Source organism: Salvelinus alpinus, chromosome 11 (assembly GCF_045679555.1).
Source record: "Salvelinus alpinus chromosome 11, SLU_Salpinus.1, whole genome shotgun sequence".
NCBI lineage: Eukaryota > Metazoa > Chordata > Actinopteri > Salmoniformes > Salmonidae > Salvelinus > Salvelinus alpinus.
The window spans coordinates 20,973,843-20,992,781 of record NC_092096.1 but is presented as its reverse complement, the minus strand read 5'-3'; the positions used below and the strand labels follow the sequence as shown (position 1 = coordinate 20,992,781).

The following is an 18,939-nucleotide window of genomic DNA, read 5'->3' as shown; positions in this document are numbered from 1 at the left end:
CCGTGCTCAGTCCTCCTTTTCCTGTAGTCCACAATCATCTCCTTTGTCTTGATCACGTTGAGGGAGAGGTTGTTGTCCTTGCACCACACGGTCAGGTCTCTGACCTCCTCCCTATAGGCTGTCTCATCGTTTTCGGTGATCAGGCGGACACTGTTGTGTCATCAGCAAACTTAATGATGGTGTTGGAGTTGTGCCTGGCCGTGCAGTCATGAGTGAACAGGGAGTACAGGAGGGGACTGAGCACGCACCCCTCTGAGGGGCCCCCGTATTGAGGATCAGCGTGGCGGATGTGTTGTTACCTACCCTTACCACCTGGGAGCGGCCCATCAGGAAGTATAGGATCCAGTTGCAGGTGTCTAGTCCCAGGGTCCATAGCTTAGTGATGAGCTTTGAGAGCACTATGGTGTTGAACGCTGAGCTGTAGTCAATGAATAGCATTCTGACATAGGTGTTCCTTTTGTCCAGGTGGGAAAGGGCAGTGTGGAGTGCAATAGAGATTGCATCATCTGTGGATCTGTTGGTGCGGTATGCAAATTGGAGTGGGTCTACGGTTTCTGGGATAATGGTGTTGATGTGAGCCATTACCAGCCTTTCAAAGCATTTCATGGCTACAGACGCGGGTCAGTAGTCATTTAGGCAGGTTACCTTAGTGTTCTTGGGCACAGGGACTATGGTGGTCTGCTTGAAACATGTTGGTATTACAGACTCAGTCAGGGAAAGGTTGAAAATATCAGTGAAGACACTTGCCAGTTGGTCAGCGCATGCTCGGAGTACACGTCCTGGGTATCCATCTGGCCCTGCGGCCTTGTGAATGTTGACCTGTTTAAAGGTCTTACTCACATTGGTTGCAGAGATCATGATCACACAGTCAGTGTTACTTGCCTCGAAGCGAGCATAGAAGTTATTTAGCTCGTCTGGTAGGCTCGTGTCACTGGGCAGCTATCGGTTGTGTTTCCCTTTGTAGTCTGTAATAGTTTGCAAGCCCTGCCACATCCAACAAGCATCGGAGCCGGTCTAGTACGATTAGATCTTAGTCCTGTATTGACGCTTAGGCTGTTTGATGGTTCGTCTGAGGTCAGAGCGGGATTTCTTATAAGCTTCTGGGTTAGAGTCCCGCTCCTTGAAAGCAGCAGCTCTGCCCTTTAGCTCGGTGCGAATGTTGCCTGTAATCCATGGCTTCTGGTTTGAGTATGTACGTACGGTCACTGTGGGGACGATGTCCTCGATGCACTTATTGATAAAGCCAGTAACTGATGTGGTGTACTCCTCAATGCCATCGGAAGAATCCCGGAACATATTCCAGTCTGTGCTAGCAAAACAGTCCTGTAGTTTAGCATCTGCTTCATCTGACCACTGTTTTATAGACCGAGTCACTGGTGCTTCCTGCTTTAATTTGAGCTTGTAAGCAGGAATCAGGAGGATAGAGTTCTGGTCAGATTTGCCAAATGGAGGGCGAGGGAGAGCTTTGTACACGTCTCTGTGTGTGGAGTAAAGGTGGTCTATAATTTTTTTCCCTCTGGTTGCACATTTAACATGCTGATAGAAATTCGGTAAAACTGATTTAAGTTTCCCTGCATTAAAGTCACCGGCCACCATAACTGATGTTGATGTTGATATAAATGTTTGTCCTGTTTGTGAATTATGAGTGAACTGATTTAAAAAATACTTTCAGGGGTCATAGATGGAGAAGAAGGTCCTACAGGAAGAAAGTTAGAGCATCAGAAGGCCAGAGACAGTGAGGAGATACGAAACAGTGATGGATATGTGAAAATGAGAGAGATTGGTAAAAGAAAGGAAGTGGAGGTAGAGGTTACAAAAATCTGTACCTCCTGTGATGAAATGTCCATCATGGTTCTGGAGAACCAAGGCAATGCTAGGCCTATGACAGACTCCCAGACTCCATTGAAGGGCAAAGGAAAGCAACAACGTAACCTTCCATACAAGAGAACGGAAGGACTTCATGAGGAGATCAATTCAAAGGGTGAAATGCTTGAGGGTGGAAGACAAGTCAACTTCCCTGGGTGCCAGGCACAGAAACACAGAAGTCCGGGTGAGTTGGGTGATGTTGCAGGCTTCTGGAGAAAGGAGAAAAGAGTCCACAAGGAGAAAGACAGAGAGGAGAAGGACAGAGTGGGCCAGACATGGCGAGACCAGGGGGGAAATGGCAGGGATCAATGGAATGGACAGACAGAGAGGGGTGGAGTTGGTAGGAGTAGAAGAGCTAGACAGAGAGGAAACCAGTTGCTGCTTTTTTCTAGGCAAAGGCAAAAGCACAGGAACTGGAATGACTCTCATCCATCAGAGAGCAGCTGTGACTGGAGGAGCAGGGAGAAAGAGGCGCCTGAGAAACATGTTGAGAGTAGGATGGATAGGCAGAGAGGTGAGAGGCCTCGGGAGGGGGAAAAGAGCTAAAGGAAAGAAATACTTTGATGTGTGTTAAATAAATATTATTTCAGATATCAGAAATTGGATTATAGAAGTTATTGGTAAATCCAGGCACATCATTGAATCTCCACCCGGCACAGCCAGAAGAGGACTGGCCACCCCTCATAGCCTGGTTCCTCTCTAGGTTTCTTCCTAGGTTTTGGCCTTTCTAGGGAGTTTTTCCTAGCCACCGTGCTTCTACACCTGCATTGCTTGCTGTTTGGGGTTTTAGGCTGGGTTTCTGTACAGCACTTCGAGATATTATCTGATGTACGAAGGGCTATATAAAATAAACTTGATTGATTGATTGATTGAAGGGGGAGTTCAGAGATGCAGCCATGGAATTACAGAGTACGATTAAAGATTACACATGATTCAGACAAAAGGAAATCCATTAATATTATTAATCACTAAGACAAAGTATGTTATTATATCCCTTTCTGCTAAGGGGTTGTGAGCGGGAAAACGATTTGATTAATATCCCTCCTCTATTCGCGCTTCAATATCCGGCAAAGTTGAACGGTGACGGTCATTTCCACCTCCGACAGTTTCCGTGTGGCCACAATCAAGACACCCGCTGTAAACAAACTTTCAGTAACGGTTTAATTCCAGAAGAAGTACATTTAAACAAAAAGATATGCATATCAAAACAGGTGAGTTGTGGGTACCGGTAGCTATTAGCACATTACTTTGTGACTTTCTACTTTGCCAACGTTAGCAAAACGTTCTGAAATGAACACTCCCGGAGCCGGGGTGTTATGAAACTTATCTAACGTAATGTTAGCTAGCTAGCCAGGAAATTGTTTATTGTTCAAATGCATACTTGGAAGACGAACGGTAGATTGTATGGCCTTATTATAGTACCTCCTGCTTAGTTATAAGTTACTGTTATAAATAAATTACGTTTCAGGTTAGCTGACGTTGGCTACTGTTAACGGTACATACACGTTGCTTTTCTGTTTCTTAGCAGACTAGCTAGCTAGTTAGCAAGTGGTTGGTTGGCAAGGCAGTTCGATAAGGTTATAACGTTAGTTACATAGCTATTTGCTCATATGACATACAACTTGCATAAAATGGTTAACTAGCTAGTTACAAGTAATTTAAGTGTCATAAAATTTGCCACTGGATTTTTTTTCTGGATTCAGCTTAATCGGTAGCTAGCTAGGCCAACCGTGGCGTGCATTCTAGCTCTGCGTAGCTATGTGGCTAGCTAACGTTAGTTAGCCAGTTAACCCCAAGCCCCAACAAAACCTAACACAAGTTAAGATGCGTACTTTGATAGTTAGCTAGTTCATAATTTCACCAATATACCTTAACATAAATGCGTATTTTAAACTGTTCCCATTTTTTTATATTTTTAAATTATTAGGCGATTTTAACGATCTTCCTTTGCCTTATATATAACTTTAGGTACGTGGGAGGCCAACACAGTGTGCGAGTCTGACACCCTGTGTGATCCTGCTGGCCTTGTGTCCTCCACCAACCCAGAGGCGCACATTGGCAACCGCCGCCTATCACCTGGGTCTGGCAACTGTGGTGGAGGAGGTGGAGGCTGCCCAACTGGGGTTGACCAGCAGCCCTGCCAAGCTTCACCTCAGGCTCTCGAGGGCAACCTGAACGGACCCGCCCATGTACATGCCTTCACCTACCGTAGAGACAGAGATCGCAGAGGCCAGCACAAAGGCCGTGGCCCTCGCAGAGAGGGGCCCAGGGGGGCAGGGCGTGTAGCAGATAGGCCCCCGAAGCAGAGCCAGAAGGAGAGGTGGGTGGAGGACAGCCTGTCTCTACTAAAGCACCCACCTGCTTTTCCAGTGCAGGACAGCCCTGCCAAGCTGCAGCCAACCATCAGCTATGCCTCGAAGGTGAAGTCAGGGGCTGTGGGTGGAGTGCTGGAGGAGGAGGGCCGCCCAGCCATCGGTGTCCTGCTGCAGAACCAGTGGGGACTTAGTTTCATCAGTGAGGTCCTCCAAGCCACAGAGGGGTCAGTTCCCTGCCCTGCCCCCGTAGCACCACCTCAGCTCACATTTGGAGGTGAAACCGCCAACCCAACAGAAGAGAGGCATCACACAGTCCAGGCCAGTGGTGAAATCCCAGTTCCTGTCACTACCTCAATCTCCATTGACCAGTACAGAGAGGAGGAAGCAAAGATCAATGGGAAGCTGCTTCTCACCTGTCGTCATCTAAAGGAGGCTCTGCGCTATCACACAATAGGTAAGGGCTGATGTGGTTGAGACCTCAATAATATATGAATTTATTATAAATGTTATTTTTCTGTTGCATCTGTCATAAAATTGTGGTTGACGTTATATGCATCCTAACTATACCTTGTTCATTTTTAGAATGGAATGTCACCTGCAACAAACAGAAAGAAGGTGAGATGTTCATCAGGAAGGTCCATTATTAGAATTTGGACCGGATTCTCCATGCTGGGCATTAGAATCTCTGAAGCAGGGCTCATAATTTTAAAGGATGTTTTCAGACTTCTAAAGTAGTCTAATTGCAAGAGAAAATCACATCCCACAACATCAGTGGTGTAAATTCAGTTTAGCTATATGCCTCCACCCCAAATTAATAGAAAATATGGTCACACAATAAAACCAGGAAATTAAACGGTGCTCATCTTTCCATTCATTTGGAATTGCGGTGTATAGCTGGATTTACACAACGACTGTAGTGGAACATGGTTTCATCTTGACATTACTTTCGAGGTTGGGGGAAAAAAACAGACAAACGTTACTTCAAATTAAATTGTCTCTTTAATGGTTTGATTTGTTAAGTGTTGATATTTTATTATCCCACCATAATACGTAAAAACACCCAATAATACAAGACGGTTTAAACACAGATGGAACGATGAGACTGATATATAAATGTGAAGGATCCGCTTGGACTACTGACTCATGTTCCAATTTGAAATGACGGGCTGTGGTCTCTTGGTTTAGTTATAAAAATCTTTGGTTTAAACGCGTAGAAGAATAAGTGCAATGCGTGCCGTGAAGAACAATCTCCTGTGGTTTCTCTGTCTTTGAGGGCACAGTCATTGAATTTTAGGTTGTCTCTCAATTCCATGGTATTTCTTTGTTATCACTATCAACTGATTCCCCGTTGCTCTTCGGGGGGGGGGGGGGGGGGTGTTCAATTCCTATCTCTGGATGAATTTGGATGTTTCTCAGTCAAGACCTTCAGTGGAGGCTTGAAATGATTTTAAGGAATCCCACCAGTGGAGTGTCGTCCGCATATTTAAAGAATCCATGGGCTGGGCCAGAGGCTTGGCATTTGTTACTGTACAGTGTACACAGTATCGGTGATTGTACGCAACCTTGCAGGGCTCCCTTGTTAACCTTTCTAGATGAAGAGATGGCAGGGTTAAATCTCACCTGACTACAGTTTACAAGGAATCTGATAATCCACTGAAGTTCACCAGATTCTCAACAAGTAGATGGTGTTGAAAGCGCTACTGAAATCAAGAACACAATTTTCACTAGGCTATTTGCATACTCTAAGTGTTTGTGGTTATTCAACATGACCAGTAGGCAAATTGTTTTGGTTCTAGGAGAGATCCTACAAGTGACATCATTTAAACTTGCTGCATCTCGTCTGCAAAAACATTTGTATCATGCACCCTAATGGTTCTAAAGAAGGAAGGATACAACTTGAGATTATTTTTTTTAATCTAGTGGGTTTCCCTTTTCAGAAGTTCTTGCTGCAGCCCCCAAGGGCTAGATTGTATGAGAGGTTTGACAATGCTGTCTTATTTTCTGTTTCAGATCCCAATAAAGTAGTTTGGTATAAGAACTCCCTGGACCAGCCAGCCTAGTGACGCATGGACCTGTCTGCCACAACACCCCCCCCCACACCACACACACACATACACACACACACGCACTCAGGTCGATGTCTTTACACAAAGCCACACTGAGACACTTTGGACTAACTCCTTGATGAGATCCACAACTAGGGACTTTTCTAACGCCTTCAAAGGCCTGCCTTAATGAATTGGACCTGGAGTTCCTATCAGCTCAAAATGATTCGTTTTAATGTCGTGTTGAGCTGGTCTTTTTAACAATCTCAAGAGCTGTCATTTTATTGTGAGGAACTGCAGTTTTATCAGACATTTTCAGTTTTGTCCTCTGTTGTGAGGGATCCGTCAAGCACTTTCTAATCTGTTGTGACCAATCCTTGGTACGCCTACCCTACCAGGTGTTTATTTTTTTCACAAATTTGAAAATGTTATACCTGCTTCATTTCACCGTATTTTACACGGGACAGATGTGTGATCATGTCTCCAGTTTACAGGGGTGCAGACAGCACAATAAGAACGCACCCTTCCCCTGTCTGATCCTAATGCTGTTTTTTTTGTACCCTGATTGGGTGAATGTTACTCATGTATCCATATGATTACTCATGATCACACTAGCTCAGTTTTTATGATTTGAAATTTTAAATATATAAAAAAAATACACTGGAGGATAAGTGAACAGTATTGCATAATAAAATTGAATGAACTTGACATGCCCCATGGTCTTACTGGTAATGCTCATACTTCATTGTTTATCATTTTCACATACGATACATAAAACCCACAGCAGTATTCGCTTTGTTAATAAGGACAAGTTTAAAATGTATTTACCTTTTTTTTTTTTTGTACACTGAGGGCTTGACTATCCTTGTCGCCGAAGTTCAGCACAATTGAAATGTAAAGGTTATTTCCAATTTAGTCGACATGCAGTGTTTACTGTGAATGCAGTGCTGCTAACGCAAGAACATTGCCTTTCAATTTCTATGGTGCTGAACACCTGCAATACGGACTGAATAAAGCCCAAAAATAATTGATTGTGATCCTTGGACGACTTGATTGGATAAATGCTCAGGAGGGGGAAAATCTGTTGCGTCTTGAGTTCAAAACTTGCCTAACTTTCTGCCTGAACAGATTTAAATATGTGGGGAAAAGGCATAGTGCCCTCACCTCTGGTGCAATGCATTGATTAGGGACCAGAAGATCACAGGTTCTAATCTTGCTGATCCCCATCCTCGAAAAAGGTACATTTCAGCTTTCAGTGTAAAGCAAATTTTTATTTAACGTTAAGCCAATATTGCCACCTGTCAATGATTTTAGAAGGGATGATTTAAATGGTTTGATAATCCAGATCTGTTTAGTTGTAAAGAAATCTAGCTACATTACAACGCATCACTGACTATCTCCGGAGGTGGTCAGGAAGATCTGATTACAATCACTTTTAAATGTATACATTTGTCAAAATATGGGCGCAATCAGAATGTTGACAAGATCAGGACACGTTAACACCAAGTATAAACGTGGCTATATTGTGGACTAGGGGCTGGATTAAATGCGTATCGCGGAAGATCTGCATTATATTGAAATTTAAAGGCATAGTTCCTGCGTTCGCGGAGACTTCATTCACAGTAAACGTGCATATGTTGGCTGAATCAGAAATGATTTATTTTAATGCGGATCTTCTGCGATACGGATTGAATCCAGCGCTAGAGAAAGCCAAAAAATATCAAAAGATAAAGGTGTTTTCTCCAAATGCGGGAACATTGCCTTTACATTTCAATCGCGCTATAGCGCAGATTTTCTGCAGTCCGGATTTAATCTAAACCTAAAATACTAATGCGTGTGGCTAAAAACTGTTGTGTTGAGAGGTTCAGAACAATAGAAGTGAGGCATAGATAATTTCTACATTCTTTCCCTCCATCATGACACAACGCATACAATCCAGGTAAAGGGAAGGTGGGTGCAAGTTAGAGCCTGTTGGGTAGTGAGCTGTCAATCTCTCCAGGTCACCTCCACTTCATCTGTTCTGTACCTGCCAACAACAATGTTTCTCTTGTCACTGGATGACAGCACAATATGGTAGACCTGTTGTCAAAAATATCCAGTTAACATCTCAATACACTTTCGTAAAATAGACAAGAACTTCCTGTAACAGTTTAGCAAAAAATTTTATGTAAAGGGAATCACTGTACAATAGAATGAAAGGAAATCATTGTACTGTACAATATAAATATGATAAATCACTGTACTGTATAATAGAATATAAGGAAAGGGATTCACTGTATAATATAATGAAAGGGAATCATTTGAGTTGCAGGTATAGTGGAATTACCTTTGAGTGATCCATGAGTCTGACAGCTCAGTCGTCTGACCGGACCGGAACATCTCCCAGCCAGCCTGTGCAATCATTGCTCCGTTATCGATACAAAAGCTGTGACACAACGAAACAGAATATCACATTTTAATAACAGAAGAATGTACAAAGTTAAAGTACATTATGAAATTAGCATCAACATAAGCCATTTTACTTGTATTAGTTCATAAATAGTAAAAGGTAAGCATTGAATGTCTTAGTTACACTTGTCAGATCCCTTGTATTGAAAACATAGTATGTAGAACCTTACCTCTCATCTGTAGCGAAGAGCTTTGCGCCTCTCTCCTTGCACATGACTCCCATCATCTCCTGCAGACGCAGATTACCTACAGAGCAAAACCCTCATCAGCATTCCTGAAGGGTTGTGTTTGAGTTGTGCCCGTCTATAATGAGTGGTCAGCCAGATTTACATGATATTACATCTTATGTGTTTTAATGAATTACATTGGAAAGCCCACAACCCCCCCAATGAAGTACAGTTGACTTACAGCCAACGCCTCCAACGATGAGCACTTCCTGGGAGCTGCAGTGAGCCATGGCCCTCTCTGTGATCTCCACCAGCATGGAAAACAGGGTCTCCTACAGGACACACAAGTAGTGAACGGATCATTACACAGTGGTGTGCTCTGCCACCTCTCAGACAGTGAATGATGCCACCATGTAGCCGCCATCATTTTGAAGGGGAAGGGTGTTGCCGTGCCGATGCAGGAAACAGGCTGACAATGCACTGGGGCAGTTTATTGCTTTTGTTCTGACCTGTAGGGAGAAGCACAGGTCTTCTGCTGTACACTGATTACATTTCAACATCTTCCCAGCTGCTTCCTGAAAGAAAAGGGACAAATATGAACACATCAAACATGCACCCCTTATTATAACCACAGTCCATCTAACTATCACAAAAACCCTGTCTCTCCCCAACAATGCTATGCAACCCAATGCAATGTAACCCAATGCAATGCAACTCAATGCAGAACTTTATTCCCACTTAAAGGCTCTGCATCTTACCTCGATATAGGATAAAATCCCAGAGAATGACACGTCCATCCCCTTCACTGTGTATGGAAGCTCCACATACTGTGTACCCCTGACAAAACAAACAGGAAATCAATGGTGTAAATATATACATATGAAAATATCAACTGGCCGACAGCAATTCCAAAGAAAACACATGTACTCACTTCTTGGCCATCTGCTCAATGTTGTATCCAGGGCTGGGATCATTGGAAATCTGAGCACAAACCATTTTGATTCATGAGAATGGTAAAACAATTCATAAAAGGTATAGTCCGAGTCCACAATAAATCTTAAAGAGGAGAAAAAATGATGTTGCTATCTCGTTTTAAAAACAAGATGCATGAAAAGAGGAGCAAATTTAAAATTATATTCAGCAACTCTTGTAAGACGATGGAAGTGGACTACATTTTTCCACATGTAGCCTTTATAGGAGCATTACTTAATCAGGTTTGTTTCAGTTTAGTCCCCCGAAGAGCCATGCAGAACTCACCTTTATCACCCTGGCAAACCTGTCCAGGCAGTTTCCCACTGCAATGTCGATGGTCTCACCAAATATCCTGTAGCGCCGCTCAGAGTATGCAATCACCTTCATGAGGAAACATTGCATTAGAGCACAACTAAACCCCAAACCCTCAGTTGAGACAGGTATGAGTGCTAACTTAGGGGAAACCCTAAGAACTCTCAAGTTGTGCGGGGCATCCCAAGTCTGTCTTAGTAAGTATGTATGGGTGACTGACCTGTGTGTTACCCCCACTGACATATAGCACAGTGGGGTTATTGGCTTGCGTGATGAGGCGGCCCATCTCAATGTGGCCAATACAGTGGTTGACACCCAGGAGAGGCTTCCCCCACAGCTGGGCCACTGTGCGCGCCACCAGAGCCACCATCACCAAGGGGGCACCCATCCCTGGTCCTGGGGTAAATAATATTGTGTTGGTGAAAACTGAATGGTACTACAGGTCAGAAAAGGCCATTTCAGCTTTATAGGAATCAGTGACATAAGAGTTCCTGACCCTTTGTGTATGCCACGCAATCAACGTCAGCAGGCTTCAGCCCTGCCTCCTCCAGCGCCTCCTTCAGAACTGTTAGGATGACACTGCGGTGATGTCTGGCTGTCTCACTAGGCAGGAACCCTGGGATGGAGAGTTAGTCTGTTACTGCAACTACACACATGAGCATTAGGACAAAACGCAATCGTTCAGTTGTCATTCGAGTCTACTTTGAATTCAACCAACTTGCCTTGACCAGGGGGTGTAATGTAGGTGCGTCTGGGGTTTGGAGAGTACTTCCCCATCCCTCACAATGCCCACACCAATCTTGTTGGCACTGCCCTCAAATCCAATCACTACAGTCATGACAGCTAGAGAGGTTGAGGGAGATGGAGAATTATATTGTTATGAATAAAACAAAAACTCGTGCACATTGAAAGAATGTCGTAAATGTCATAGCTAGTGGTCTTGTGTGCATCTGAAAAAAATATGTTCAGAGTGCGATGACATAGCTACAAATACCAGAAACAGTTGCATACATCAGTTCATACAAGAATAAACAGTGCAATGTCAACGACTAAAAAGTACAAGTGTTCTTTTATTCATTCTTCAAAAGCAATACGAAAAGTAGAACATAAGCACTAGAATATAGATATCAAAACAGTGTCATGTTTGGTTAAAACTATTAGGAGCATCATTAGTTAGCTAACACTCGGGTTGCACACCAGGTGGCGGATCTAGATCTACCATCAATTATTCATTTCACATGCCAAAAACGAAGGCACATTAAGAGCCAATTTCACGTGTTTTAAATGAAAAACATTATCATTTCAGTAGAGAATGCAAAAAGTGTAATACCAACTCTTTCAGTTGCTGAGTATTTCGGGTTTCAGACAGTACTCTAGGCAGTGAGGACCCATAACAAGAGGTCGTTTGATGATTTCCTTACATAATTGTATCTTTCAAGGTATTGTATTAACCAAAACAAATTGGAAGCTAATTACAGACATTTAATGTTTGACGTAAACAAATACATAACATGCATAAAGAGCTGATACCTGGTGCGTTCACGGATTCAAGAGGAAAATCACATCAGGCATAATATAGGGCAGCCTAACAGCAAATGCGTGTCTGTGTGACAATGTTCCTCAAAACCCACTGCTTTGTTTTGGAGGAGTGACTGCGCGAGTGTGACACGGTTGAATCCTTTGTTGTGAAAAAGCAAAGTAAGAATACTTTGGGTTCTCTCTAGTTCAATTCTTAATTTGCAAAGAAGTAGCAGTAGCAGCATTAGTTGCATTCATTTTCTGCCAGATTGCTCAGTGCACATTTCCCCCATTTATTCAGACTCGATCTTCATTCGACATGGATTGAGCCATAGGCCGCACATAAAGTTATGTATATGTCCTAGCTAGAGCTAGCTTATTATCGAAGATTCGCCTGTTTTTGCAGTAGTTACAGAATTGTTAAATGGATATGTAATGCAGTAATGTAAACATCTTTATCACATATCTGGCGTACAATGACTAGTAGCTATTGTGGCAGTAGCTGATGAGCTAAGCATCGCTAGAGCATTTGCTAAATTGGCTGCTATAAATAAAGCTAATGACTAGATCATATGTTTTTCTTTTCCCAGCGGCGGCGCGTGTGTACTTGTGTGTGCGTGTTGTGTGTCTTCGGGGCGTGTGTGGGATAAGAGACGAGTCCAAGTATGTCGAAAAGATCGAAGAAAAATGAGCAGTGATGGCTGTGAGATGGTGACCATGACAACGGCACAGGTGAGACATCTAGTCAATTGATGTTAACTGTTTTTTGCGATATGTATCTTACACTTACAGTATGTCTGAAGCAGAACAGAATACAAATGGAAAGAACACTACCCCTCCTGGTTTCTCTGTCACCTTACAGCTTCCGCTGCCAAGAAAGGAAAGAAGGTCAAGGAACCATAAGAGGCCCCCATTCTGTACAGTGACCCTCCTGATAAGATGAACAGCAAAGATGGTCGTGCTGCTAACATGAAGATCACCTCCTGGAATGTGGATGGGCCACAAGAGTCTTGGGTCAAGAAGAAGGGCCTTGATGTGAGTTTGGGAACCACAGAGCCCAAAGCTGCATTACGACTCTGGCATTGAGCTATAAATCTAATTGTATTAGTCACATGCGCCGAATACCACAAGTGTAGACCTTACAGTGAAATGCTTACTGACAAGTCCCTTGCCAACAATGCAGTTTTAAAAATATGAATAAGAATAATAAATAAAAATAACAAGTAGTTAAAGAGCAGCAGTAAAATAACAATAGCGAGACTATATACAGGGGTACTGGTACAATGTGCAGAGGCACCGGTTAGTTTACATTTACATTTAAGTCATTTAGCAGACGCTCTTATCCAGAGCGACTTACAAATTGGTGCATTCACCTTATGACATCCAGTGGAACGGCCACTTTACAATAGTGCATCTAAATCTTTTAAGGGGGGGGGGGGGGTGAGAAGGATTACTTTATCCTATCCTAGGTATTCCTTAAAGAGGTGGGGTTTCAGGTGTCTCCGGAAGGTGGTGATTGACTCCGCTGTCCTGGCGTCGTGAGGGAGTTTGTTCCACCATTGGGGGGCCAGAGCAGCGAACAGTTTTGACTGGGCTGAGCGGGAACTGTACTTCCTCAGTGGTAGGGAGGCGAGCAGGCCAGAGGTGGATGAACGCAGTGCCCTTGTAGTTGAGCTATAGTGCATAGAATTGTTAACTACACATGTGAAATAAGTCCACACACTACAGTTATACAATGCATGAGATTTAAACATTGAGTGTCTATGAACGTCTGTTTAATACTATTGTCTGGTTCATTCATCTGCACAGTGGCTGCACCTTTACATGGCAGTGCAATGTGAAGGAGCTGACTGGTTATTTTCCCTCTCTCTTGCCCAGTGGGTGCGTGACGAGGCCCCAGATGTGCTGTGCCTACAGGAGACGAAGTGCGCTGAGAAGTCCCTTCCTCATGAAATCGACCTCCATGCCCGAGTTCCCCCACAAGTACTGGGCTGGCTCCGATGAGAAGGAGGGCTATAGCGGGGTAGCTGTGCTCTGCAAAACTGAGCCCCTCAAAGTTACCTATGGCATTGGTGAGTGAATGGCTGATCCTGGTTACTCTAGTTGGCTGTGAATGTCTTAACTTTACTCATTCAGACTGTTCTCTCCAGTGTGCCCTAGTTAACCTGCCTATCCCCAATCTGTCTGCAGGTAAAGAGGAGCATGATAAGGAGGGCCGTGTTATCACTGCTGAGTTCCCCACCTTCTTCCTGGTCACCGCCTACGTGCCCAACTCTGGCCGAGGCCTGGTGCGCCTGGACTATCGCAAGACCTGGGATGTGGAGTTCAAGGCCTACCTGAGCGACCTGGACAAGCGCAAGCCCCTGGTGCTGTGTGGGGATCTGAACGTGGCCCATGAGGAGATCGACCTGAAGAACTCCAAAGGCAACAGAGAGGAACGCAGGCTTCACAGCAGAGGAGCGTGAGGGCTTCAATCAGCTGCTGGCTGCAGGCTTCACCGACAGCTTCCGCGAGCTGTACCCCGAGCAGGCCAACGCGTACACCTTCTGGGACCTGCACCATGAGCTCTCGGTCTAAGAACGTAGGCTGGCGTCTGGACTACTTTGTGTTGTCCTCTGCTCTACTGCCAGGCCTTTGTGATAGCAAGATCCGCAACCAAGCTATGGGCAGTGACCACTGCCCCATCACTCTACACATGGTTGTGTAGATCAGTCTGGCCAAGGTGCTGGATCAATTGTTTCCCAGTTCAATAGTTTTGGCAGTGTGGCCATGCATTGTTTTCTCATGTTAAATGTGACCTAGGTGGCGGACCTCAGATGAAGTCATGGCATTCCTAACTACTGAAACTAATCTGTATGCCGGTGTGCACACTCAACATGAGTGAAACATCAGAACCTACTGAAACTGGGATTCTCAAATGAGTTTACTTTCACCTCAAATCTTAAATTGTATAAACTAGTCACAATTGCTCGCTGGCACCCATTTGAAGTGACTATTCAACACTGTCCTTTACTTTCCCACCCACACAATGCACTCCTAAGTGACATCTGGTAACAAACTGCATAATCCCTGCAAGTCCTCTTGAGGCACTGTGTTCTTTAAACATGTGAAACTGATGTTGGTGCTAAATAACTGCTAGTCTGTCATTGAAACATTGCTCCTTTGAAGGGAATGTGAGTCCTATTTTGTTAATTAATATTATATATAATGGTAATGAAGTCATTACCATTAAGTGAATTGATCAATTAAATCATGGTACAGATTTAGCATGCAAACATTCAGACCCAGATTGATGGCCAGTATTAAGATTGTCAAATGGTTCAACCTCTGCAAAGTTGATATGAGACCAATGTCAGTGGTATCTCACCCCTTACTGCCAATGTTCAGAGCAAAGTTTCTAAGACATGCCTGTTTTGTAAAAAACAAAAAATCCCAAACCATAGCTTGAGTTTTTAGATGGTAAATGTACCCATGCATCTAATAAAGTTTAGTTTTACGTATGCTTGAGTTTCCTTTTTTATTAGTAGGTTAAGTTGAGGTTTTCATTACAAAAGACAGTAACAATTTGTATTGTTCATTGAAGTCTCTTCATTAAACTCATTTGAGCTACAACTCTATGAAAATACAATGTACTATACATATGAAATGCATTTTAGCAGAAGGACACAAGGCACAATTCTTTTAGTACTTCTACATTGTTATAATCAACCAAAAACAAAATTTTGTCCGGGATTAATTGCAGCCAGGGCTCTACAGATTAAATCCAGGCCAAAGTTGCTGTCACATGAGTGATTCAGCTCACAGAAGAGCTGTATGTGCCTTGATGAGTAACAACGACACAGAAGAGCTGTATGTGCCTTGATGAGTATACGACGACACAGTATTTCTATCATTATTTCAGTTTAGGAAAGCCGGAAAGAATTCAAATGCATTTCATGAATCCTTAGATTAGGAATTATCACTAATATACTGAACAAAAATATAAACGTGTAATCATGTTTCATGTGCTGAAATAAAAAATCCCAGGTATGTTTCATACTCACAAAAAACGTATTTCTCTCAATTTTCATGCACAAAATTGTTTACGTCCATGTTAGGGAGCATTTCTACCGTGCCAAAATAATACATCCACCTGACAGGTGTGACATATCAAGAAGCTGATTAAACAGCATTATCATTATTTAACTAGTTAAGTCATGTAAAACCCCATTTTTATTTTACAATGATAGCCAAACTCTCCCCTAACCCAGAAGACGCTGGGCAAATTGTCCGCCGCCCTATGGCACTCCCGATCACGGCCGGTTGTGATACAGCCCGGGATTGAACCAGGGTCTGTAGTGACGTCTCTAGCACTGAGATGCAGTGCCTTAGACCGCTGTGCCACTCGGGAGCCCAAGGATCTGATGGGAGCTCACAGGTGCACCTTCTGCGGGGGACCATAAAAGGCCACTTTAAAATTTGCAGTTTTGTCACAACACAATGCCACAGATGAGGCGTCAAGTTTTGAGGGAACGTGCAATTGTTATGCTGACTGCAGGAATGTCCACCAGAGCTGTTGGCAGAGCTGTTGGCGGTCTCACAACCGCAGACCACGTGTAACCACGCCAGCCCAGGACCTCCACATCCGGCTTCTTCACCTGCGGGATCATCTGAGACCAGCCACCGACAGCTGATGAAATGGAGGAGTATTTCTGTCTGTAATAAAGCCGTTTTGAGAGGAAAAACTCATTCTGACTGGCTGGGTCTGGCTCCCCAGTGGGTGGTCCTAAGCCCTCCCAGGCCCACCCCTGGCTGCACCCCTGCCCATTCATGTGAAATCCATAGATTATGGCCTAATGAATTTATTTCAATTGAATGATTTCCTTATATGAACTGTAACTCACTAAAATCTTTGAATATGTTGCATATTGAATTTATATTTTTATTCAGTATTTATATTTTAACACTCCTGGTTGTCTACACAGTCGACAGCTAACTCACCATTACATTCTACCAAATCATTTGACTGAAGTCTGGACAGAGACACAATCATGCCTCAGTAAATCTTAGTGGCATGAGTCTGCTGGTGCATCTTGAGGTGATATGACTGTTTGAACCCTTTGCCACACTCTGAACACAGGTAGGGTTTCTCTCCTGTGTGGGTTCTCAGGTGTCTCTTTAGACGGTTGGCGCTGAGAAAGCTCTTGTCACAATGGGTGCAGGAGTAAGTGCCGTACCCCTGTGTGGTAGCGCAGGTGAATGGTCAGGTAGCAGGACTGGGTGAACTGCTTCCCGCAGTGGGAGCACTGGAACGGCTTGTGGCCCGTGTGGAAGCGCTCATGCTTTAGAAGCTCCCGCATGGGAGAAAAACCCTTTGCCACAACCGGAGCACAGGAACGGCTCTCTCCCCCGAGTGGGTTAGCTCGTGCCTGGTCAGTGTGGCCTTGTACACAAAGGTCTTGTCGCACTGCGAGCAGCTGAACACGTTCTCTCTGGTGTGGCAGCGTTCGTGTTTCTTCATGTTCCTCTCCCTCTTGAAGCTCTTCCCACAGAATGAGCACATGAAAGGCATTTCTTCAGAGTGGATCTTCATGTGACTTACCAGCCCTCCCTTGTAGAGCAAACCCTTTCCACACTGCTTGCACTGGTGTGGCCTCTCTTTCAGGTGGGTGCGCTGGTGTGCGGTCAGAGCAGCCTCTGTAGGCAAAGTTCTTGCCACAGCTGCAGACATGCAACCTCTCCTCTTGGTGTGTGAGCAGGTGCCTGTTAAGGTACGTACTACTGCTGAATCCCAAGTCACACCTTGGGCATTTGTAAGAGAGCTCAGCCTCGGTGGCGTTCTCCGTGTGAGTCCGGAGGTGTCTTACCGAGCGCAGACTTCCAGGAGAACCGCCGGTCGCATTCCGAACACCGATACACACCGTTCTCCATGTGGTTCTTCTTGTGCTCTGTGTACGCTGACAAGGACTTGAAGTTCTGCCCACAGATCAGACAGTCATGCTTGCGCCCATCCTTGTGTGTCTGTTTGTGCCTCTCTAGTGACTGCTTGAAGGAGAAGCGGCGTCCGCACTGAGGGCACACGTATGGGCGCTCGCCGGTGTGGACGCGCCGATGGTATTTCAGTAAGGACTGAAACTTGTAGCTGCTGTTACAGTCTGGGCAATCATAGTGTCCAGCTTGGCCTGTTTGGTGCGGAGCGGACAGAGCGTCTTCCTGTACTTCCCCCGAGTGGTTCGTCTCAATATGCTGCTGGACGGACGCCTCGTCTGAGTTGACGAATGAGCACTCGGGACAGGAGAATGGACACCACCCTGAAGGACCAACAAAGTAAAAGTGAAAACCTGATGGATTCAATAAGGGCAGGATACAAACAATTATTTAAGCAATGTATGTAACAAAATAATACATGTAGGTAACCACTCAACAGACCAAACAATTACACACTTATGCAAAACTAATAAGGTAATACATGTATCTGTACCTATATCTCCTTCCTTTGTTGAGACCACTGGTGAGCCATAGGAGTGTTCCTCACTGTTGAAGATAAACAAGTAGGTAGAGGGCAATTCCAAGGTAACAAAGTGACACAGAGACTCAGATTTTTCACATGAAAATGTATGTCAAACAAAAACCAATGATTGCAAAGTTAAACAAACCATACAACTATGCACAAGGACTACGTTGAACAATTTCCACAGAATTTTTCAAGGATACATTTACTTGATAAACAGTAGTTTGGTAACAGAATGACATTTTGTGCTGTCTGTTACCAAACTTAGTTTTTTGTTTGACATACATTTTAAAGTAAAAAAAATCTGAGTCTCAGTGTCACTCTGTTACCTGTGGAATTGCCGCACCTAGAGCATTAATGCCATGAGATGACAGTTGAGTAACATTTTATTTCTCACTTAAAATACCAAACTTGTTATTTAACCTTAAAAACTGTCTGCATCCATCTACTTTACCTCTTAAAATGCAATGGTGTGAAACCCTGGGGGTTCATCAGAGCTTCCACCTCGTCCTCCTCTTTGGGGTGGCAACCTTTCCTTTGAGCTTCTGCAGGTTCACCATCTGCACCTTTCAAGGTCGGTTTCGTTTTCCTACCACTGGTACGGACCTTGACAAGTGTTACGACCTTGTCCAGAAGTCCAGGCACCAACACTGCAGGCTCAGACGAAGTGGACTGACCAAACTGACCATCTCCTTCCTGTGGATTGTGACAGGATTTCCCTCCATCCTCCAACACCGGGTCTGTTTCAGGGGGTTCAATAGCCACCTCTCCTACAATGTCTTTAATCCCTATATCCTCTTTCTCAG

General features: G+C 44.1%; 1 protein-coding gene and 3 pseudogenes across 1 annotated transcript; 2 read left to right on the top strand and 2 right to left on the bottom strand.

Moving 5' to 3' along the window:
• The first annotated feature begins 2,919 nt into the window (after nt 1–2,919).
• Nucleotides 2,920–6,934, top strand: LOC139533735 (uncharacterized). The gene is made up of 4 exons (XM_071332053.1): nt 2,920–3,077; nt 3,835–4,635; nt 4,764–4,796; nt 6,192–6,934. The coding sequence occupies exons 1-4, from the start codon at nt 3,062–3,064 to the stop codon at nt 6,239–6,241; spliced, it is 900 nt and encodes a 299-aa protein (XP_071188154.1). The 5' UTR covers nt 2,920–3,061; the 3' UTR covers nt 6,242–6,934.
• A 548-nt stretch (nt 6,935–7,482) lies between these two features.
• LOC139533732 (tRNA N6-adenosine threonylcarbamoyltransferase-like) lies at nt 7,483–10,964 on the bottom strand (annotated as a pseudogene).
• Nucleotides 10,965–11,711: 747 nt separating this feature from the next.
• Nucleotides 11,712–15,145, top strand: LOC139533733 (DNA repair nuclease APEX1-like; annotated as a pseudogene).
• A 1-nt stretch (nt 15,146) lies between these two features.
• Nucleotides 15,147–18,939, bottom strand: part of LOC139533279 (zinc finger protein 345-like) — a 10,937-nt pseudogene continuing 7,144 nt past the window's right edge.